The sequence below is a fragment of the Pteropus medius genome, unplaced genomic scaffold, assembly GCF_902729225.1.
Source record: "Pteropus medius unplaced genomic scaffold, Ma_sr-lr_union100, whole genome shotgun sequence".
Lineage (NCBI taxonomy): Eukaryota > Metazoa > Chordata > Mammalia > Chiroptera > Pteropodidae > Pteropus > Pteropus medius.
Genome location: NW_024352783.1, coordinates 9309649 through 9333111, shown reverse-complemented (window position 1 = coordinate 9333111; position 23463 = coordinate 9309649). Strand labels below are relative to the sequence as shown.

General features: G+C 45.0%; 2 protein-coding genes and 1 pseudogene across 7 annotated transcripts in view; 1 reads left to right on the top strand and 2 right to left on the bottom strand.

Moving 5' to 3' along the window:
* Positions 1-6209, top strand: part of DRC3 (dynein regulatory complex subunit 3) — a 42020-nt gene extending 35811 nt beyond the window's left edge. For all 6 annotated transcript variants that reach the window (XM_039847565.1, XM_039847563.1, XM_039847562.1 and 3 more), the window contains 2 exons: positions 5392-5523; positions 5897-6209. In XM_039847565.1, coding sequence (XP_039703499.1) covers positions 5392-5523; positions 5897-6010 — 246 coding nt within the window. In that variant the 3' untranslated portion in view covers positions 6011-6209. The remainder of the gene's footprint in view (positions 1-5391; positions 5524-5896) is intronic.
* Positions 6210-7275: 1066 nt separating this feature from the next.
* ATPAF2 (ATP synthase mitochondrial F1 complex assembly factor 2) lies at positions 7276-23351 on the bottom strand. The gene is made up of 8 exons (XM_039847567.1): positions 23038-23351; positions 16097-16141; positions 15701-15846; positions 14115-14212; positions 11980-12060; positions 10115-10227; positions 9477-9592; positions 7276-7667 (listed from the first exon to the last, which is right to left on the bottom strand). Exons 1-8 carry the CDS (start codon positions 23168-23170, stop codon positions 7530-7532), a joined length of 870 nt encoding a protein of 289 aa, XP_039703501.1. The 5' UTR covers positions 23171-23351; the 3' UTR covers positions 7276-7529.
* LOC120590012 (uncharacterized) lies at positions 18364-18482 on the bottom strand (annotated as a pseudogene).
* Positions 23352-23463: the final 112 nt, after the last annotated feature.

Below are 23463 nucleotides of genomic sequence, written 5' to 3'. Positions count from 1 at the left end.
CCTCCCTTTGCCCCCAGCATCTGAGCCATTCCCCAGTCTCCCGGGCTTGCTCCTTTGTGTTGCTATTCCTCCTCACAGACATGTTCTTCCCTCTGGTCTCCATGTGTCTGGCTTGTCCATGTCATTCAGATCTCAGTTCAAATGTCAGCTCTTAGAGAGGCCCTCCCTCATCACCTTCCTGAAAAACCTGTCCATCACACACTTCATTTGTCATCGTCAGAGCCTTTATCACAATTTCAAGCTGTTTACAATTGCTTTGGCTATGTGACTATTCACACTACATAAAGGGAAGCGGGGAATGGCCACTTCAGCACCACATACCTCCCCAGTGCTGGCAACGGTTCACGGCACAGCCGAGGTACCAAAAGTTCTGCTGTTATGTTCCTGAGACCAGCAGTCCCCAACTCACATAGCCTCTGTGTGGGCTGATAGACACCCAAAACAGCAGCATGGAGGTAGGGCCACTGTGTCACCAGCCTTCCTCCCCTAAACACCCGCTAAATGCTGCTGTTGTTCATACACAGGGAGCTGCCATCTTCCCCAGCCCTGAAGTAAGGCTGCCCCCAAGAGCCCCATCTGGAACCCCCCAGATGGACCATCAAGAGGTAGATAGAGTTCCCTCATGGCACAGCTTCCAGGTCTGTGACATTCAGCAGATACAGAACTAAAACATGCTCCCTAATGACTATGACACACAGAAAAAGATGGCCCGAAGGTCAATGGTAGATAAGCAGGCTGGTTTGGTTCTTTCAGTGGTCGGCCGTCTCCTGTCAGGATGGCTCTGCCTGGCACCATCTGACACCTCTTTCTGTGGCTCCAGGAACACTCAGCACCTGCTGCCTAGGTGGGAGCTGACTACAGCTGGCTGGCAACACAGAGCTCTGCTCATTGAGGGTTCACACTGTCCAGGCATTGCTGCCTGGTACTCATACATGATCTCATTTTCTCACCAAAGGCCCCTATAAAGGCAGCACCATTATCATCCCCAGTTTACAGATGGGAAAATTGGGTACAACTGGGTCTCAGAAAAAATTGGTAAAGTGCCCAGGATGACACAGCTTGTGAGGACCAGAGTCTGGAATCAGACTAGTCTGAGAGATGCAGAGCCTGGGCTGTCCCCTGCAGAGTTGGCATTGTGCCCCCACTGTGGACTACAATTTGGGGTTATAGGTTTGCCCAAGGCTCCAGGCATTAGGGTAATGGGGCTCTGCTTCTGAACTAAGGGGCTCCTTGGACTCCCTGGCAGGGTTGATATTACCTGACACCCTCAAGACTCATTAAGGGGCAGCCAGCAGGGCCCACTGGATGCCCTTCTCTCTGTGGGCCTGTGTGAGGCTTTGTCCTTTCGGGAAAGTATGTGGTTGCAGTAAAAGACATTGCCAGGATCTTACACTGTTGCTTATGTCTCCTTAGAGTTAAACAACAAAACGTGGCATATTGTTCTCAGGGGGAGAAAAGCATGCCCTGACTGTAAAATGTAATAAAAACACAAATAGCTAAGAGTTCCTGAGGGCCTCCCAAGCCAGCTGTCTGAGAAGCACTGGATATTTGCTCTTTTAATCTCCATATGAAAACAGTAAAATAAGTACATTATGGCTCCCTTTTACAGATGAGGAAACTGAGGCACAGAGATGAGAGTAACTCGCCTAAGATACATAGCCTGTAAGCAGTAGAGTTGTGATTCGAACACAGTTTGACTCAAAGCCTTTGTCAAAATGTCTACTGAGCCTGTAGCAAGATAAGGATGTTTGAATGAGAGAACTTTGGTAAAAAAATATGGCTTCTGTTTCATAATTATCAATGAGCATATCATGATAAAGAGTCACACTGATGAGGTTGTTTCTTTAAAACTCATTCAACTGCATGATTGTGACCAACTCATGCATACTTAGGGCCAAATCGGTGTTTAAAAAATCTTTCACCACTTTGGAAGGAAAAGCAGAACACACATGCTCAAGGAGAGCTTGGAACTGGCAATGAGGGAAGGCCTGAGTGGAGCTGGCAGGCACAGCTACCCATGGCAAAGTCAGTGGGGCAGCAGCATACTACTGCTTTCCTCCACCAGGGCTGAGAGCACAGCCTCATGCTATAATGAGCCACTGCCACATTTAGGAGGCAGCAGGAAGCCAGACATGATCCCTGGGTGCTCTGAACACCCATGTGGGCATCCAGCTGCAAGGGCAGGGCTGGTGTTCAGGCCAGTGGACCTGTGAGTCCCCAAAGAGTCTGCTAAGTGACAATGGGTGTGACCCAGGTCATCAGTCCCTGGATAAGGTGGCTGTGACAAGATTCTGGCTGAGACCTAAAGGCTCCCCCTTGGCAGTAGGGCTGGCAGCACAGGTCACTGACCCTTTGGCTGAGCAAGGACTGGGTGGGGCAGGTTCTCTGCTCATTTCTCTGTGGCAGAGGGCGCTGTAGTGTCATCAGGTGCCCAGGACAGGTGTGATAGAATGATCTGATCCTACCTGGGCCTGGGGCAACAAATCCTCAAGCCATCAGCATCATGGTGGTCCTGGGGAGGGCACCAGCTTTGCCCTTCTCAAAAGTACTCCCAAGAAGTCTCTTTGAAAGAAACGTGTCTTTATAGCCGAAAGGCCCACAGACAAGATGGGATCGCTCAGGATCCAGGAGTAGCTGCCACTCCGTAAGGACTCTGCACACCCATCTCTACTTCAGTGCTTTTGACCTGCAGAAATGGGAGGGGAATCTGAAATCTTATGGGTAGATTATTATGAGTATTATTATTATTATGGGGAAAATAATCTACCCATAAGATTATACCCATAAGAACTATTTTGAAGGCACACTGACATAGCCACCAATCTAGGCCACCTGGAGTCTGGAAACAATTTGAAACTTGCATTTTAAAATAATTTATTTAAACCAGATTCCTTTCATTCATATTTTACAAATGTCAGTTTTTCATAACCAATTCTTACTTCATCTATTCCAAGCAGACTTCACTTCCCACAGCTTCCAAAGCTATCTTCTACATATCCAAACTTTAAGGAGACAATTTCTGTCCTCAGCTTAGGAGATCAGATGTGACCATTAAAAACAAATGAGGAACTTTTCATGAGGGGTTAATGTTGTGGTTGTGGCTGTTTTTGAAATAGCTGGCACAACCACTCAGTGCATGCTGACTGAGGCTCATGCGCAGGCAGGTCGTACATGTCTTTGAACCCTTCCCAAAGTCTAGCCTGGGACTTTCTATGCACAGAGAAAGAACTTAATGACTTCTAATCATTTCTCCCAAGTGACAATGCTAGTCGGTCCCCCAGGTGCCCCATTCCTCACATCGGCTAGCCTAGCTTTTCCACATGGGATTCTGTGGAAAACCAGTATCCCACAAGACAGTAATGGGTGTTACTCTAAAAAGAAGTCTATGCTCAACAACAAAGAAATAATCCAATTAAAAAATGGGCAGAAGACCTGAACAGATACTTCTCCAAAGAGGAAATACAGATGGCTGACAGACATATGGAAAGATGCTCAAGGTCGCTAATCATCAGAGAAATGCAAATTAAAACCACAATGAGATATTACCTCACACCTGTCAGAAGGGCTATTATCAATAAATCAAAAAACAGCAAGTGTTGGTGAGGATGTGGAGAAAAGGGAACCCTCATACATTGTTGGTGGGACTGCAAATTGGTACAGCTGCTATGGAAAACAGTATGGAAGTTTCTCAAAAAATTAAAAATGGATATACCTTTTGACTCAAATTGCACTTCTGGGTATTTATACAAAGAAAAACAAAACAATAATTCGTAAAGATCTATGCACTCCAATATTCATGGCAGCACAATTTATAATAGACAAGATATGGAAGCAACCTAAATGCCCATCATTGGATGATTGGATAAAGAAGTTCATATATACAATGGAATATTACTCAGCCATAAAAAAAAATGAAATCCTACCATTTGCAACGACATGGATGGACCTAGAGGTTATTATGCTGAGTGAAATAAGTCAAAGATAAATACCATATGATTTCATTTATATGTGGAATCTAAGGAACAAAAAGAACAAACTAATAAAAAACATTCACAAATATAGTGGATAATTTGGTGACAGACAGAGGAGGGGGGTTTGGGGGGCTGGGAGAATGGGGTGAAGAATTAAAGAAGTACAAATTAGTAGTTGATAGTTGGGCACGAGGATGGGAAGCATGACACAGGGAATGCAGTTAGCATTAATATGATGCTGCATGGAGGGCCAGGGAAGGGAGGGAGCAATTGGGGGAATCGTTTTATGAACAATATAGATGTCTAACCAATGCGCTGTATACTTGAAACTAATTTAAATAAATAAATTTATTTTTTTAAAAAGTCTGTGGCCAAATAAGTTGGAAAACTGAGAGAGACAAAGTTAAAAGGGTTTATTTTCCATAGGACTTTCCAAAGCCATCACTGAAAAAATGCTTTGTGCACTGTGAAATTCAAGAGAGACATAGTGTATGCAGACTTTCCCAAACATATTCAATCAAAGAATACTCTTCTTTTTGCAGAAATATTTACAACTCAAAATTTCACAGAACGTATTTTGGAGACATTAAGTTAACCGCTACTGTACAAAAGGAAAAGACCAAGCATGCATCCACTTTCAGTCCTCTCTTCAATGTAGAACATTCAGGTCCTGTGCTGTCCTTGGCATTACAAAGCACCTCCATTCATAGCAGAAGTGACCACGTGCTAAGTGCTTCGGCAGCCTTCCTCTGCTCTGGGAAATGATTCCACTTGATTTTCAACTGTGCCAGGCACACAACAGCCACAGTGTGAACATCTAGAACCAGCCAGGCCTAGTAGAGGGTGGTCATTTTCAACAACTTTTTATAAGGCAGAAAACAAGGTCAGGAATGAGAGAAGGCAGGAGACCTCAAGTGCAATCCAAGTTTGATTTGGCTGATGTGAAGGGCAGTAGATAGATGTGGGATGAGCACCCATTGGTTTGCAGGGCCTCTGTCCTCAGAGCAGCCTCAAGACCCTTGGCTAGCTTCAGACTTCCCACCCGGCTGGCAGGCATTCAGAAAAGTCAGTCTTGAGGGCAACTGAGAGAGAACCACTGTGAGAGATGTCCTGAGTGAGGTCACCCCTGAGGCAGCCATCTGCCTTCTCCCTAGAGAAAAGACACTCCTAACTAGGGTCACAGTCAACATCCTGATTGGCCTTTCCTCCATAACACTGATATTGCTCAGGTCTGGGAGGGTTGTCACCGGAAGATAAGCTGTGAGAAAAGGTGGGCTCTCCACTGGGCTGTGGGCAGCCACCTGCTTGGTGCTGCCTCCACCAGCCAGGGGGCTCTCAGGTGTCCTCTCTCTTCTGCTTGCTGACTTTGTGCTCAGGGGATAATGAGACACACTCACTCCTTTGATCTTTCACTCACCAGCTTTTTGTGGACAAAGACACAATTGTTAACGCTGTTGGGGCATCGCATGACATCCACCTCCTGAAGATTGACAATCGAGAAGATGAGCTGGTGACCAGGATCAACTCTTGGTGTACACATTTAGTGGACAAGGTGAGTAAATGTAACTGGTCTAGCAGGTTGCACCAATTCCTCTAGCTACCAGCCAGGGAGAAAGTGGAAATCTTCCCTAGGGAGTGTATACTATTTGCAAAAAGAAATGAAGAAATAAATTTAAGGATTGCAGAATTCCACACTGGAGACTTCGTGTTGCTCAGTCAGACTTTAAAACCCATGTGCTTCATCATTTTTCTAACTCATACCTCAAATATATAGATAAGCATAACCCAGGAAGCTATGAAGTAAATGAGAGATGTAAATATGCAAACTTCGAAGAACTATTTTTCCTTCTCCCAAACTGGACTTAGTGAATGATATCAACCAGTTACCTAACTTAAAAACATTGGGCTTTGATTTCACCCCCCAGATTCACAAGGATGAGATCATAAGGAACCGCAAGCGAGTGAAGGAGATCAATCAATATATCGACCACATGCAGAATGAACTGGACAACCTGGATAGCAGCGACATTATAGATTAGGGGTGTGTCAGCACAGAGGGTTCTTTTTGAAAGTACAGCACTCAACCCTGACCAGGATAGTGCCTGTTTCACTGACTGCCTCGGAAGTTACTGGAGACTTCTCAACCTACAACCCTCATAATGCCATTCTTCCCCCATCCCTGGAAAAACTTCCAAATGTAGAGAAAAATAAAGGACTTACGTCACCTTTTCTCCATTATTTAAAGAAATAACCAGAATTCACATTCAATGTATGAGCTGGAGAAAAAGGCCAAGATGAGCAGGTCAATCTGAGAGCAACCCCTAGGGGGTGCCCAGTGGGCTAGACTCTTGTCTGTGGACTATTGTCAGCTGTGTGCCATTTCCTCTGACAAGCCCAGAGCAGGCTGCTGGCTGTAGGCAGTGACAGTCAATGTGAACTGAGCCCTTCTCTCCTCTGGGTGCTGAGGAATGAAGCCAGAGAGGCTGTAGCACAGCACTGGGGCCTGGGCTGGCCCACCGAGGCAGAATCTGTGGCCTCATGTCTCTGAGCTTGGCTATAGGGACCCAAAGATCCTCTGAAGGTTAAGAGTATAGGCTTGGCATCTCATGTCACCTATGCAGCCTGAGCTTCATCTGTGTAGTAGAGATCTGAGCACAGTCAAGGGGTTCAAGGAACGCACATGGAAAGCATGAAGTACCTGTCATATGACCAGTGCCCCATGAATGGGAGTGATGCCATTTTGTTACTCAGGTATACAAGGATAGACAGCGCAGAAAGCCTTTGGTGCCTGAAACCAGACTCTCCAGCTTCCCTCTCATTGGGCCCTGGCACCAGGACACTGTACTTACCTCCTAGGACTGTGTAAGTGGCTAAGTGGATAAGTCAGGAGGACGCTTTGGGCTCCCTAAGTAGGACACATGCACATGTCAGGTGGCCTTGTCTAGGCCTGCCCAGGATTTTAACCCAGAAGTAACATAGGTTTTCTATGTTTAAGAGTAAATCATTTTTTCTAAAATAGTAGGAAAAAGTAGAAACAACCAGCTTAGACCAAAAAGGACTCACTTTTAAAAGATCATTTGATTAAAAAACAGGGAAATAAAAGGCTTTGGGCTGAAGGTTCAGGGCCACACATAGAGTTTTCTGTTGATGACGTGATAATTGGGGATAGAATGAGGTTCTCAGCCACAGGCAGCAGATATAAGATCATGCTGTGGGAGGTAAACTGTTGGGCCTTGGTGAAACCCAGACATAACAAGAGGAATGAAGAAATAGAGAGGTGCAAATGAAAACAGGGCACAACACCTTTCCCGAGTGGAGAAATATTTAATAAAATCAGAGTCAAGATAGTCACTCGTATAACTTATGTCCTTGCTCAATGCTGGCTGGGGCAGAGGCATCTAGGTTGGATTTAAGCTGACCTCCAGAAAGTCATGCTATATCTCAGGCATCTCAGGGTGACGCCACGTAGAGGCTGAGCCAAGGTGTCCTGCAGGCTGGTAGAGCCCGTGGTTGTGCAGATGCTGTCCTGCCAGGTTTGCAGTGCGTACTACTCAGGCCTCACTCCTGTAAGAGCTTGTGCTTGACCGTGGTGCTCTCGGAGCAGAGGTGGACAAAGAGGGCACCCGCGGCTGTACGCGCCCGCAGCTCCTGTAGCTCATAGTCATGAGCCCACTCAACATTGCCCCACTTTTGGATCTGAGGGGAAGACAAGAAATGCTATTGAGTGCTAGTGCCCAGCTGCCTGCCAAACAGAGCCACATACCATCCCTATAGCTGGGTTGAGGGCCATAGGCTTCAATCTTGCCAAAATATGCAAGGCATGCATGGTGTGGGAGGCAACAGGTAAGAACACGCAGGTGGCCAGAGCAGGCACTGTTTTCTCCAGGGTATGGATGGTCTGGGAGGAGTACAGTCCAGGCCCAGGGCCAGTGGGTGCCCACTACTAGGCAGGCCAGGCACCAAAACCACGTGTGTCTCCCGTGAGGCTCGACCTGTGTGCCACCCCTTCTCACACTTCTTCCCACAAGGAGGCGGGCATGAGGCAGCCTGTAAAATGTCATCCCTCTATGAGCTGCCTCACCAGGCTGGGCTGCCAGCAGCCCCCACATGGGTGGGATAAAAAAAAAAAATCAACCAATGCCATCTGGTCACTTCATTTCTAATTCCTAGGGGAGCTGCAACACTGCAGAGGCCTCTCTGCTCTGCACACTGGGGCAGCGTCGCATATTCTCCAGACTCTAAGAACTATAGGGAGAAACCCCGGACACAAAGTGTGGCTGTCCAGATGTCAGTGTGATTCCAGTTCAACCCTGCTGGCTCCTCCCTGGCCAGGGTCCCAGATGGCCTGGCCCAGCTGCCTCAGCTTATGCAGGAACTCATAATCTGCCATGCCACAGAAGCTATCAACATTTCTGAGTGGCCCAATCTCGATCTGAAGAGCATTTCATACTTTCTGAGAACTCCTGTGCGTAATCCAAGTTACTCTCCATTTTTGTGGTGGACTAAACCTTAAGTCCAGAGAACGATGGCCTGGTTCAGGTCTCACGGTCAAAAGCAGAGCCCAGACCAGAAACCAGGTTTCCTAGCTCCCTACCTCCCCAAACCCTCACAGCCTCATATCCGATCCACAGGTCACCCCTCTTCCCATTTAATCATTTCTAACATGCAGAGAATAGATAGCCTCTTTTGAAATACGGAAAGTTTTTTCCCAGACATTTTTTCTGAGCAGATGACTAGATGGACTTGAGCAATACTGCCATTACAAAAAGGTTTCATTGTGTTAGGAACCAAATTGTAATAGCAATTAACCTTCTGAGGTTGGAAGAATAACAACAAAAAGACAGCAAAGACCGCCATAATTTTCAAGAGTTAAAAAATGCAAATGACAGCATAACAAAACCTTATTAATTCTAGGCCCACTAAATCAGAACTCGTGCACAAACAGCAGCTCTCCTTGTATTCCCAGCCAGCCAGATGACCTACTGTGTGAATATCGGGGTGTAGAGGCTCTGACTCCAAGAGTACAAACATGGCTCCCAGTCATTTTAGGTACGCCAGGCTCAAACCATCTAGTTCTGTCCATTAATCCCCACCTGCAGTGTCGGGGTGAAGACCTTGGCCTGAAGTCATCAGACCTGGCTCTAAACCCTGGCTCCGTCGTTTTTCCGGGGTGTGACCTGTGCCTTAGTGTCCTCCTGTGTGAAATAGGGATAACAACAGCCCCCACCTGACCAGGTTGTTTAGAAGAGGGAAGGGAATGATGGGAGAGCTGAGCACAATGCTGAAACATAGGGGGAGCACTTACTACGGTTATTTTTTTATAATTATTATTTGATAATACTTTGGCCATTAGTTTTGGTTTCTGTTTGTATACAAAAGTAATAAAAATGAAGTTTACATAAAAACAGATAGGTTAGTAACTCCCTACCCCTAGTTAGTTTGAATCTGGGAAGGGTGAGGTGGGAACTCGAGGTACTCGTTTTTAGGCCAGTGGCTGAATCTCACCTGGTATTCCTCTTCCAGGCGTGATAGCAGCACAGCCTGCTCCACTGTCAGGTGTAGGTCAATCAGGCCCAAAGTTAGCACCATGGACTTGAGCTGGGTCACTACAAACTCAATCCCTGCAGGGACACAAGCCAAGTTAGGACTCAGGGCACCTCCACTCCAAAACAGGGCAGTTGCTAGACCTACTCTTTATGAGGCCCTACAACCCTAGAGAGGTACGAAGGCACAAGGTAAGGGAGACCAGCCATAGGAAACATTGCTTTCTGACCAACTCTGTATCCATTCCCCATTCTCCGAGAGCACTCTGGTTTTCCTTGGGGGAGATCCCTCCTCTGTTCCTACCTAGGGTGGGCCCATGACCTAAACCTGGCATATCAGAGCATTCCATCCCCTGGCCCAGTAATTGGTTCATGGATGGGCATGGGACTCAGGCCAGGCCAATGAGACTTGAACTCCTGAAGGAAAAAAAAAAAAGCCAACTTTCTCCTGGAGGGGCGTGAGCCTACTGTCCCCTCAGACTGAGCAAAAGGAACAGCATCAGAGCCACACTGCCTAGAGTGCTCCTGTGACCCTCTGGGCTTCGGATGCCCATGCCTATCCTACCCCCCTCCCAGGCCCACAGGAAGCACCATGCATACCTTGTAGGGCCCACATGTTGTAAGATGCCAGGTGGCTGATGAGCACCTCCTGAGTCTTGGCTGGGATGCTGGGCCCCATTATACTGGTAGAAGAGCCAATCTCTATACCATATCTGAAAGGAAAAGATTTGGCATGCCCCCAGGCATGCTGTGTAGCCTAGCTTTTGTCCAGAAGCAAAGTCCTAAACTACTAAGTAGTAGGTGTGTGCCCCTTCAGGGCCTGTGGCAAAGGAGTCGGTCTTGGGGATTCTGGAAGCAACGGCCACTGTGGTCAGTGAACTCCTGATATAATAATTTCTATCAAGGGCAAAGCCAGAGGACCAAGAAACTGCCCTGAATGGAAGCATAGTTAGCGTGCCACGCAAGCAGGGGTTTCACTTATACAAGGCTGCTGAAATTCTATTTGCCTGGAACTTCCATCAAAATCATGGTCTACCTGCTTTTTAAACTTTTTAAGAAAGTTTTTCCCATTTGAGGTCATGAAAATTTTTTTTAAATACTCTTTTCCTTATAATAATATTTGTATATGTCCTATATCATTCAATCACTTTTTCAAATATTTATTAAGCCTCTACTATATAAAAGGCATTGTTTTTGGTCTGGGACATGAACTGGCTTCAAGAAAGATGCATTTTTGAGAATAATCATAACTATATAAAATACAGGAAAAACATTGGAGTAAAAGCAATTTTTGTAATTTTGTTTCTTATATCACTGATTTTTCCCATTGGTTTAGAAATATTCTTGCTAAAATTTTTAACATTACAAATGGAACATAAGAAATAGTCAAATTTTTCTAAAAATTATTAAGGACAAGAAATCTCAACTGCAACAAAAAGCTGACAATTTTGTATCACAGCAAAGGTCTCCAGGCACCTAAATTACTGTTACATTTCATTAGACTCCAAAATGACACTGTATCCTCATCGTTCTCACACAGTACTACAGTTGTTACATTTTACTTGATCCTTCAATGCACTGGCTATGCCTTTTACTATAGAACCCAAGGATGCCTGGCATGCTGGGGGCACTCAGGAGATATGTACAAATGAGACAAACTGGCTGTGGGCACTCAGGAGGTATGTACAAATGAGATGAACTGACAGACATCACTTTTGTGAAAAATGCTACACCAAAAAGTAATCTACATAAGCTTATAAAATACTGTAGGGTCAAGGTAGTACCGAAGCAGTAGCCCTTTCAAAGTCCCCTTGGAATAAAATGAAACTGAATTTTGTCACCACATCAATAGTCTGCTCAGTTTGCAAAAAAGAGTCTTCCTGCTAAAGAAAAATATGGAGTATCATTAATTCCTAGACACCCTATATCCACAGGATGTTACATATAATTTTGTAGGATGCTATTCAGACTTTTCTCCATGTGCGTATATATCATATATGCCATTTTATGACTTATTTTAACAATGTAGGAATTGTGACAATGGTAAAGATGATAACTGCCAGAATGTAAGCATTTACTGTGTGCCAGGCAGGATGCTGAGCATCACTTCATTTACTCCTCACAATACCCTAAGAGGTAGGGATTATGAGCCCCACTCACAGATAAGAAAGCTGTCACTCAGAGATAAGTCACTAGTCCAAGGCCACATAGCCAATCATGGCAGAGCTGGGGCTCCATTCCTACACTCAGCACAGGTTGTACTAAGAGCGGGTACTTGGTGCATGGTGGCTGAAATAAATTTGAGGAGTATTTTTTCCAAGGTGGCCCTATTCCTGAACATATGGGAGGTGCCAAATCCCAAAGGTGCTCTGGACTCAAGAAGTCCACTAGCTGAAGGCTCTGCTTATTCAGTGTTACCCGCTAATCTCAACAAACTGCCAACACCGTAGGGCTACGCATCTTACCTCTTCTCGGCCCATTCTATGATTGGGTCCCACTCATTCTTTTGAAGTTCCACTAACGTCTGTGGTTCTTCCACCCTGTAGCTAATTCATTGCAAAAATCACCTTCATTAATAAAAAAGTACAATTCCATCATTCAGTGACAGACAATGGAAGAACACAAAAGGCAACAGCAAAAAACTTCGCCACCACCGCCCCAGCCCAAGTCTTCCCCTAAAGCAATGGTTCTCAACTGTGACCCTTGGGGCCAGTAGGGGAGCATCAACTGGGAACTTGTTTAAGTACAAATTCCGAGGTCCCACCTCACACTTATAGAAATCAAAACCTCTGGGGCGAAGACCAGCAATCTGTGTCTTAACGAACATTCCAGGGGATTGAATGTAAGCTTGAGTTTGAGAGTCACTGTCCTAAATGTCCCCAATTATTTGATGGGTCAAGGCTTGCAACACTATATTAGTACCATTCTAAACACTAATACTGTAACCCCGGATCCACACCTACTTTATCCTAGGATGCTGGATGTGAATGCTATATAGAAGCTCGGTCACTGTATCCCTACCTACTCACACTCTTCAAGAGAGCGTGGCCCCTGGCCACAGACCAAGTTGCTTGTTTGTACTTCATGAGCCCAACTGCCTTCTGGCTATAGATACAGCTACTGCCATGGAAGCCTGATACCACCTGATACCAGGCTATGCCACTTGTTTTGACTAAGAGACATAGAAGACAGAGTCAGCTGAGGTGAGCTTAAGTTGCAAGGCCTTGTGGGACTGGAACCCAAGCAGGCACTGTGGGAAGCCAGTCTGGTGTTAGCAGAGGGAAGAAAGATCATGACTGTGCAGGAAAAGCCGGGCTGCTGGGCAGACAAGTGGGTGGGCTCTCCCCGCAGGGGAGAGGGAGGCACTCTAGTACACTATCTGGTGGCTTATCGTCCTTCATTTCCTATCAGGGTCCCTGTATAGTTTTCAAGAAAACCCTAGATTGAATGGGTTTCTTTTCACTGCAATCAAATGGCCCCTAACACATTTGGATTTTCTGACTAGCAACTCAAAATCGGCACTGCTGGATGCCTCTCTAGGAGCCCCTTTGCCCCTCCTCAGCCCTCAGTGCTGATTCCATGTGCCACCTGTGAGATAACTCAAGATTCTAGAGCACTTGGGCCAGCAGACACGATGCTGCTCAACTACTTCAGTTGTTTCTTCAACTCTCCTTCAATATCACTAACAAATTAGCTAAAGAACATAAAGAAGGGAACTCCTGCCTGAATGCCGTAAGCCAAAACATCAGTTCTTTTCCTGTCTTTGCACTCCAACAGAAACACTGGCTCATTCTAGTTTTCAAGTCTGCTGGCAGTCAGACTGGAACTTACACCCCATCAGCTCTCAGGGGTATCCAGCTTGCTGACTGAAATCTTGGGACTTCTCAATCTCCATAATCCTATGAGTCAATTGTTTATAATAAAATCTCTTTATGTATGTGTATGTATATATATTTTTTTCAGACCTTCAGAGCCAGAATGAATTATGCCACCGGCTTTCATTCTCTAGCTTGCCGATGGCAGATCATGGGACTTCTTGGCCTCTAAAATTGCGTGAGCCAACTCTTGTTTTTCATATGTACATATATATGCACATACACATATATATACACAAATAACTAAATAATAGACACAAGGGAAAATTTTAGAAGTGGAGGAAGCCAGCTCCTGAATATCAACTTCTAGCCATCTGTGTCTAGGCTGACAAGTAGTGATAAGAATGCCTACGTGAGAATGTGCTGGTAAGCAAAAGTCCAAGGTCAGAGGCCTTGCTGGAGGTTGGAAAGTGACCCCTTGGTCCTAGAGCCTGCAAGAGCTGCATATGCCACCACCCCACCCTGCCCCAGACTAAGGGAGAGCTGTTGGACTACAGAAGAGGAGTGCCCATTGCTCCAACACCATTGCAGCTCAAGGAGTCCTCCCTTTTAGAGATTTGCAGAGCAGCTAAGTGCTGATGTCAACTAGACTGCTATCCCTGCCCTGTAAGATGAAGGAAAAGGGACTGCCTCTTCTTCCACTGATAACTGTCTGGGCAAATGAGGCAAAACAGCTCAAGGGACTTGCTTGGTCCAAAGGGAATGCCCTTCTAAACATCAATTACCAGATGGTATCGGTGTCCAGAAACTTTACAGCTGCTCGGATCAGCTGGTCCTTGTTTCGCTGGGTTGGGTTGTCCAAAGATGTGTTGCACAATGTAGTCTGAATCAAAAGACAGAGAGCCCTGTCACCACCTGCTAGACCCAGGCAAAGCACCTGTATTCTTGAGGATACTAGATCCAGCCCACAGCAACAGGGAGAACCAGCCAGCACCATCCAGCGAGCAGCAGTGCCAACCCAAAGCCTTTGACCCAAGGTGTTTCCACAACCTCAGCTGCAGCTCATCTACTGAGAGCTTATTACAGTCAGGCTCTGTACCAACAGTGCACTACATGTGATAGCTTGTGGTGCTCACAATATTCTTGCCATGGCTCTAGGATTAATGAACGTCCCAAGGTCTCATATTTTACTACCAGGCTCTTCCATATTTAATTTAATCCTCGCAACAATTCTTTGGATAGGTACTATTATACCCAATTCAGAGATGTGGAAACTGAGGCCCAGAGAGTCAAATTCAGTAAACACAACACATAAGCATTACTGGAATTCTAATATGACTGAAAAGCTTAACAGCTGGCTCCCTTAACACCTTAGAAAGCAGGGGGAAAAAATGGCCAAACCAGAAGCAGGATTATTTTTCAGATCTGTGGTGTCAATAGGAGTTTGCTCAGGTACTCTAATGATTAGTTTGTAGCTTTGTCACCCTAATGTCATCAGACAAAGGAGCAGACCAGCACTGCAGTGGGCTGTGAAGATGTTGAGGAAGCCCACATGGGTCTATATTACAAGGCTGAGCACAGCAGGAACAGGGATGATAACACTAACTCCTATGTTGACTGAGTACTCTCTCTGTGCCAGGGACCACACCCAGGGCTTGTTATGTATTAGCTTATTCCAACCTGATACTACTTTAGGAGCAGATACTGTTATCACTCACTTCTCACAGATGCAGAACATGGGGCTGAGAAGGGGGAATAACTTGCCCGAGGTTACTGTTTGGAAGCTGTGGAGCTTGGACCTAAACAGTCTAGGCCGACCCCTTTCCCAGGCTGCTCTAGCACCCCAGTGAGTCACCCTGTATGGATGAGGGCCAGGGAAGGCCTCGCCTCACCCAACTGCCCCTTGGGGTCTTCCACTCAACGAATAGTTACTGAGTGCCAATTAAACTTCATGCTAGGGTTGGCTTGTGCTGGTGAGTAAGACAGACATGGTCCTGCCCTTCTGTGCTTACAAGGCAGTGAAGAGACAGACAATAACCATATAAACATGAAACAGACAATTACAAATTTGTAAGTGCTGATGAAACAAAGAAGCAGCTACCATGATAGAAAATAAGACAGCTGGGCAGTCAAGGAAGATAACATCTGCCCTGAGACCAGAGGAGGAACCAGCCATCCAGCAGTACCCTGAGCAGGGAACTGCAGGTGACCAGGCCACAAAGCGGAACATTCGTTACATTCGAGGAGGCAAGTGTAGCTGCAGCCCACCCCCAAGGGCTTTATTGCAATTTGGTTAGAAGTCTCAAATTTCTTCCAGGTTCCCTAGGAAGCCAGCAGCAGGAATCAGGGTGTAGGTTTGTGAACTTGTTACCAGGTGCATGGTGTAGAATTTGATGGTATCCTGCTGGGAGTCCCATTCAGTGGCCACTGCAATGGCCAGGGCCTCGCTGGGGACAGTAAAGAGCTTGGCTTGAGGAGTTTTCAGCTTCCTGTGGTCCAGGTTTATCTCAAAGCCACCTTGAAAGATCAAATGAAAACCTCTCAGGGATTGGTAAGTGGAATTGACTGACCATTCCTATATTTAGCTACTGGAACTGGTACAGACAAAGACAACCCTGAGTCCCTTCACTGAGGGCTTACAGAAACATATCTGACAAAAGCACAAAGAGTAGTCTTCCCACTGAACTGGTAGGAGATGAAAAATATTTCTATCCATTCACAGAAAAAAAAAGAAGAAAAAGAGGCAGTCAAAATTTCGGATACTCACCTTCACCCTGTGTGATGCTGACATTCTGATAAAACCTCTTCCTTTCTGTGAGAAAGATTTTTCAAAAAGGCAGTTTAAAATCATATTGAGACAGCTCAGGAAGTAACAAGACCAGCTGGTATCATTATTGCTGATGCTGACTGATTGGCTTGATTTCCAGATCACCATTCAAGGTCTGCCCTACTCTATGCAACATAATCAATGTCTTCTGATTAAGCTGGGAAGAGGAGGACATTCACTCTCTAGGGATAAGGGAGGAACACACTGGTCAAGCCCCTCCTAGCCCAGAAACCCAGGGATAGTCTAATCATGCAGCATCATGAACCTGCAGACTGACCCAACAGAATTTTCCAGCACCTTCTGCTTTAACTTCTAAGCATGCTCCCCGATACTATCCCCGCTAGAGCTGTCCCCATGTCAGCACAATGTGCCTGAAACTAAAGATGGTGTCTGAATTTGATAAAGCCAGAGACACATTTCAGGCAAGAGTCCAATGCTTCTAAGAAGGCATGAGTGGAAAGCCAGTATGAGCGTGAATGTGCGTGTGCACACGTGTGATGCACAGGCAGTAAGTAGAGATCCCAGGAACATTTCCCATCCTCTCTACCAATTAATTAACCTAATTAACCAGCTTGCCTGTGTATTCAAAAGGAACTCCAAACATTTCCCTTAAGAAGGGGGAAAATCTGTGTCCTGTGTTTCCTTCTGCAAATAACTTGAATAAAATCTTATATAAAAATGTAAATACACTCCCTCTCTTCTCTTGGAGGAATTAAAAACCAAGAGCACCGCATAAGGAATTATGCAGATCCTTCAACTAATAAAGAGCAAATAGGTCACATTTTGGAAGCTATAAACCATACCATTCACTCATTCATTCATTCATTCGTTCATTCATTCGTTTGTTCATTCCTTCACATACTCATCAGGTACTAAAAGCCTTCGGAGTCCCTGACTGAAGTTATTTATTGGAAATAATGATGCAGCATGTGAAGGAAAAGGAGATTCATTAGTTTCTAATGCTTTTTAACTTTTTACTTTTTTTCAAAAACCAAGCTTCAGTTAGTTTTATTAATTTAAATAGACTATGAAAATCAGGAGAACTTGGTTTATGTGCATGGGGGAAGGAGGTAATGAAAAGAGAGTATCTGGTCTTACTCCAAACATTGTATTTTTATGTTTTCCACATCATATCAGTTTTTTCATAAATCTCATTTGCTATCATTAATGCTTACACAAAAAACCCAAAATTGCATTTCCATGGTTACACTTACCAAACTGAGGCCCAAATTATTTCCCCACAAGAAAATATTTGTGCCTACTATGTGCCAGGTCCTGTTCTAGGTACTTGGGATAAAACAGTTACTAAAATAGACAAAACTCTGTCTTCAGAGTTTAAATTTTTTTTAAGCTATTAGATCTGGCCACCAAGATGATGATGTATTATTATGACACAATTTACCATCTTTGTCCAAAATCATAATACTGATTCTCTCACGCATTTACACCAAAATAGGTTTATACCACCCTGCTGCTTTTAAATTTCCCTACTTTACATGTTGTCTCAGTCTCACTCAGATGGCAGGTACGACACAGGTCCAGGGGCCTCCTTGTTAATGTCTGGATGGAAGCATCCAGACTTTGTCCATGATGTTCTCCAAAGCCAGTCCAGGCACAAGTGGGAAGAGCTTTGAAAGTTCTGACTCACTGGGCAGGGGGAGGATCTGTTCCTCAGCAGGAAGTGCTAATGGAGAACATTCTGGCACACAGCCCCAGGAAATTGGTCCAAGAGAGCTGGGGGCCAAGGAATGGATTCTGACGACACAGGCTTAACTATTCAAAGTTGCCAGGACAGCAGGGTTTCCCATGAAGGAAATCTTTTGTTCTGCTTTGCTGGTCAGGCTATGGCTCCTTTGTCCTGGTCAGACCTACCTCCTTATCTGTTAAGAGGAAGAGAAAACTGGAAGGAAGAGGAATGGACTGAGGAGCAAGAAAGGGGCAACCCAAACTGCTCAAAAAAGGAGAAAACCCTGCATAAAGAGATGACACCTGGACAAAAGGAACACAGAGGCTGCCAGGCCTCAGTTGAAGGTGGGTCCATATGTTAGTATGTTTTAGAAAGGTGTTCTGAATGGAAAGGTGACAGGTAGAGGGCAAACTTCAGTCTTGAAATTTTTGTTGTTTTGTTTTGTTTTAGGTGAGGCAACCCTGGTCGACCTCACAGATTGCAAGGACTTTGTCAGCTTACAATCCCTTTTTATTTTTTATGCCTACAGCACCTGGTCTTTGTAGGCGATCTCCCATCCAAGTACTAACCAGGCCCGACCCTGCTTAGCCTCTGAGATCAGACGGGATCGGGCTTGTTCAGGGTGGCATGGCTGTAGACTCGAAGTTTTGAAACAAACTTTGGTGAGTATTAATTCTGTTCCAGGAAGGGTGGTAAGTCCTGGCAATAGGACTCAAAGCTCACCCCTAGCCTTAAGACACTAACTAGTGGGGAGATGGACATTAAGCCAGCCAAATGATAGAGTGACCATGATGGCCAAAGTACAAGGGACACTGAAATACATGCTGGAGAAGCCTAATCTCCTCATGGGCTAAAGGAAGAGCTCCCAGGAGTCAGATTCCATCTGAGACCTAAAGCAGCAGGAATTAGCCATTCTGCATTGATGGATTTGTTTTTGGAGAGGGTATGTGTGAAAGAGTTTCCAACAAAAGCAGCAGCTTACATAAAGGTCCAGAGCCTCATGAGAACAGGGTTTTGTTGAACTAGAAAAATGGTCAGGACAAGACTGTAGCTATCTGGCAGAGAAAAGTTGGAGATGCCCAGAGAGGGCAGTGGGGACCAGATCTAGGGAGAGAAGGCCAGAAAGATCACAGTAAGGAGGACAGAGAGAGCCAGGTAAGGGGTTTGCATATGTAAACGTGATCTGGAAAATTCATTTGGTGGGAGCCAGAATCCCCAACAATGTCAAAAGACGAGAGTTCTTCACCTGGGCCCTCAAAGGTCTTGGGTCACATGAGTCAAATCATGAGGCCACTAGGAGTCTGTCAAACTTCCATATTCTCCATGAATACAGGGCTAGCTGACAGCAACAGGAACATCATCTTTAAAGACAAAAGAAATAGTCTAGTCTTGTAGGATCACATGGAACTTAGGTCTGTGTAGAGTATGAATCACTCCCCTTACAGAACATCTGTTTCTGTGGCAAAAACACACTCAATGACTTTGAAGAGACAATTTTGTGGACTATGTAGGTAAAAGGAAATGGGTATGTAAAAAAAGTGTTGAAAGTAAAAAGCTAGCCACAAGAAAACAGGCTGTTAAGTAAAGACAACTTAAAAAAGCCTACTCATGTGAAGAGTGCTGAATTGGAAATTAATGTCTATTGTGTCCCTTTTCCTGTGAGGTTGCTTCAATTCATATAAAAAAACAGGCTGTTTTCTGTGTCACTTTCCCCTATACTGCTCAACCTGTCCCAGGCTTCATGGACCAGTGAATGATCTTTCTTTCAGCTTCAATTTCCGGGCTGGCCTTTGCTTTGTAAAGACTCAGAGCCTCTGAACTACAACTCCCACTGTGCACCAAGAATAGAGGCAGTGCCTTCTCAGAGCTGCCTAACACCGTTATCTTTTTAAACAGTGCCATCTGGTGGGCCTTAAGCCTTAAAGCTGAAATCCTCTCTCCGGGCATCTCTTCAACCATAATCCTCAGGCAGCTCCAATCAACTGTTTCTGGTATCAAAATTCTTCAGGCCAACTATATAAAGAACAACTCAATAATAAAAAGACAAGTTACCCAATTAAAAATGGTCAAAGGATCTGAATAGACATTTCTCCAAAAAAAATGTACAAATATCCAATAAGCACATAAAAACATGCTCAACATTATTTATCATCAAGGAAATACAAATCAAAACTACCTCACATTCACGAGGATCGCTCTAATCAAATAATAACAAGTGTTGGTGAGGATATGGAGAAATTGAGACCTTTGTACACTGCTGGTGGAAATGTAAAATGGCGTAGCCACCTTGGAAAGCAGTGTGGCAGTTCCTCAAAAGGTTAAACGGTTACTATTTCACCCAGAAATTCTACTCTTAGATACATAACAATTGAAAACATATGCCCACATAAAAACTTGTATACAAATGTTTATAGCAGCATTATGCAGAATAGTCAAAAGATGAAAATAACCCAAATGTTCATCAACAGATGAATGGATAAATAAGATGGAATATTATTCAGCAATAAAAAAGAGTCCTGATAACATGCTACGACTTACATAAACCGTGAAAACACTCTACTTGAAAACAAAAACAAAAAAAGACCACATTCCATTTACAAAAAGTGTCCAAAATAGGGAAATTACCTGTAGAGACAGAAAGTAAAGTAGTGGTTGCTTAGAGCTGGAGGGATGGAAGGGACAGAGGGAGGGTGACAGCTAAAGGGCACATTTTGGGGACAACAAAAATATTCTAGAATTGATTGTGGTGACAGTTGTATAATTCTGTGAATATACTAAAAACCATTTAATTGTACACTTTAAATGAGTGAATTGTTATGTATCTCAATAAATCTGTTTAAAAATTATATCTCAATAAATCTGTTAAAAAATTCTTCAGGACAAATGTATCTGTCATAGCAATTAATGTAAATGAGCTAAATGACTAAACACATTTTTCCCAAATTGCGCCAGCATCTAAAGCAGGGGCTGGCGATTTTTTTTTTTTTCTGTAAGGGCCAAACAATAAACAATTTAGGCTTTGTGGGCCATTCCATCCCTGTTGCAACCAGTCAACTCTGCTCCTGTATTGAAAGCAGCCCTATGTAATATGTAAATGAATGTGGCTGTGTGTCAATAAAACTTTACTTATAAAAACAGGTGGCAGAATGGCCACCTTATCTACAGAATCTCCCTCAATCCACCATAACTACTCTATGAGGAAGACAGGGCAGGTGACACCTCTGAAGTGGTAGACTCTGAGAAGCTGAATGATTTGTCCAGGTGATAATTTGTAAACAGAGTAGACAAGACTTCTAACCTTGACTTTACTGGGTGTTTACAGTTAGCCAAATATGCTGCCTTTCCAGAAGACCTCCCCTCCAAGCAGCTGGTACAGAGCAGGACCACTAAACAGCCTCATACAGGTCTCCTTGCTACAATATCTCCTCCAACAACCCAGTGACCCTTTCCTAACCCCCAAGTTCAATCCACCTGCCAATCGAAGGCCCCACTTAGATTTAACCTTCCACTACTCTCAATACTCTCAGAATCTCAAAACGAGAAATGTTTGTAGAGCATTCAGAAGCTTGATTCACATACCTTTCTCCCACTGTGCTTCATTCTCTCATTCATTCATATCTTCTTTCACAGTTGATTACCTACCATGTGCCGAGTACTTTCAATAGCCTAAAACTATTGTTTGCCGTAGAAAGGAAAAAGATATGGCAGATGACATGCCACCATAATGGGAAGTGGCATCTACTAACCTAAATTAACCCTCTGCTTTCACCAGCTTATGTGAACGCCTAAATGTGTCGCCTTTGCTTGTACTGTGCTTCCCCAGGATGTTGTAAAGAAAAAAAAAAACTTCTCATTTTCCTTTACAGACTCACACAGACACTCGGTGCTCCAAATGTGTAGTTTTCCCACCAGTCAACTCTGTAACACTAGCTGGGTACCCTACAATTCAATTAAGTGTCAACACTACGCACCTGGAGTTAGCATCGGATCTCACGTGTTAAGGGCTCAGTCCTACAAGACTGCCCCCTACCCCTTCAGACTCCAGTTTAAGTTCCGGTTGTCACCTGAGCTTCTGACCAACCCAACCAAATTGGAGGTTCCAATGATGCCTCAACAGGTTTGATTAATTTGCAAGAACAATTCACAGAACTCAAGAAAACATTTCGCTTACTAGATTACCATTAATTATAAAATGATGCAACTCAGGAACGGCAAGATCCCTTACAGCCCAGTATCTCCTAAAGACGTGTTCTAGCTGCCCAACACTCTTCTTCCTCCTCTACATCAAACTCCTACTCATCAATCAACTTTCAACTTAAATGCCTTCTTTTAAAAACTCAAGACCCTTTCTAGGCCCTGAACACCCCAAGATGGAAGTAGGTGCTTCTTTGTGGTCTCAAAGTTTCTTTGTACATCTCTTATCACAAGGCATTAGAAACTACTGTTTAACCAGGATACAATCTTTTGCAATTGACAATGAACATCACCCAGGTGTGGACCACACCTGTCTGTTTTGAAGACAACTGTGCTTTCTGCCCTCAGCACAGAAAAACTAATTTAATGGAAAGAGAATATTACTACTCTTCACTCATTTCAGTCACTCCCACTCTTAGCCTAAAATCTCTCCACAGGAGTAATGAAAGAGTCAACCTTCCAGGCCTCATCAGAGTCAGAAGTGGAGGAAGAAGAAACGAGGTATCAATTAACTCCTTAGTAGAGGTGGCAGTGGTTGTGGTAGGGCAGTAGGAAGTAGGGCCAGGAAACCTACAGAGAAAGTGGCCGACTGAATTCCTGGGTTCTAGACCCCTACTGTACGGGCTCCTAGGACACAGGTCAGACAGGCGGACCTTTGACCTCCACTAACCTATCAGAATCTACTCTGACCTTGTAGTCCTGTTCCAGAACCTGAATTCCCCTGTCTAAAAACAAGGATGATACCTGCTTTCCTTATTAAAAAGCCAGAAACTCTGAGAAACGCCGCACACACCAAAGGTCAATTACTGTCTAGTGCCGTGACGCGATGTGTGCCCTCGGGTTGTCCCTGCCCTAGTCTGAGCTGCTCTTTCCCAAGACTACATACCTCGATGAGCCTGATCCCTAACTCGGTTACCCCACCCGGCAAGGCCGGACCCCTCAGCCCACCTTAGCCTGCCTCGGTCCCTGGCCAAAGGGGGTGTGCCCTTGCCTCCCTCACCTGCCGGGGGAGCGTAGGCCCGGGATGGGGATGGGGTGTTTGACCCCAGCCCCACGAAGACCGTGGGGCCACCGGGGGGCCGATTCAGGAGACGGCGTCCGCCGTCCCGCAGGCGGAGGTAGCTTCTCCACATTGCGTTTCAAGGAGTGGGAAGACCACCGGTGCGAAATCTGAGAGCAGGAAACACAGAGCAAAGGAATCTCCAAACTGCCCACTCCGACTGTACGGAAAACTTTCACGGCCTCCCCAGAGCCCTCAAACTCCCCTGGACGCCGCCATCTTCCGCATGACGCCAAAGGCGCGCCGGGTAACGGCGTGCCTCCTGCACACGCCCCCAGTCAATCAGCATCACAACGCACTTCGTCCCGCCCCTTTTATGTCGCGCTTCGGGAAGACTACAAGTCCCAGAGGGTGCCTCGCGCAACC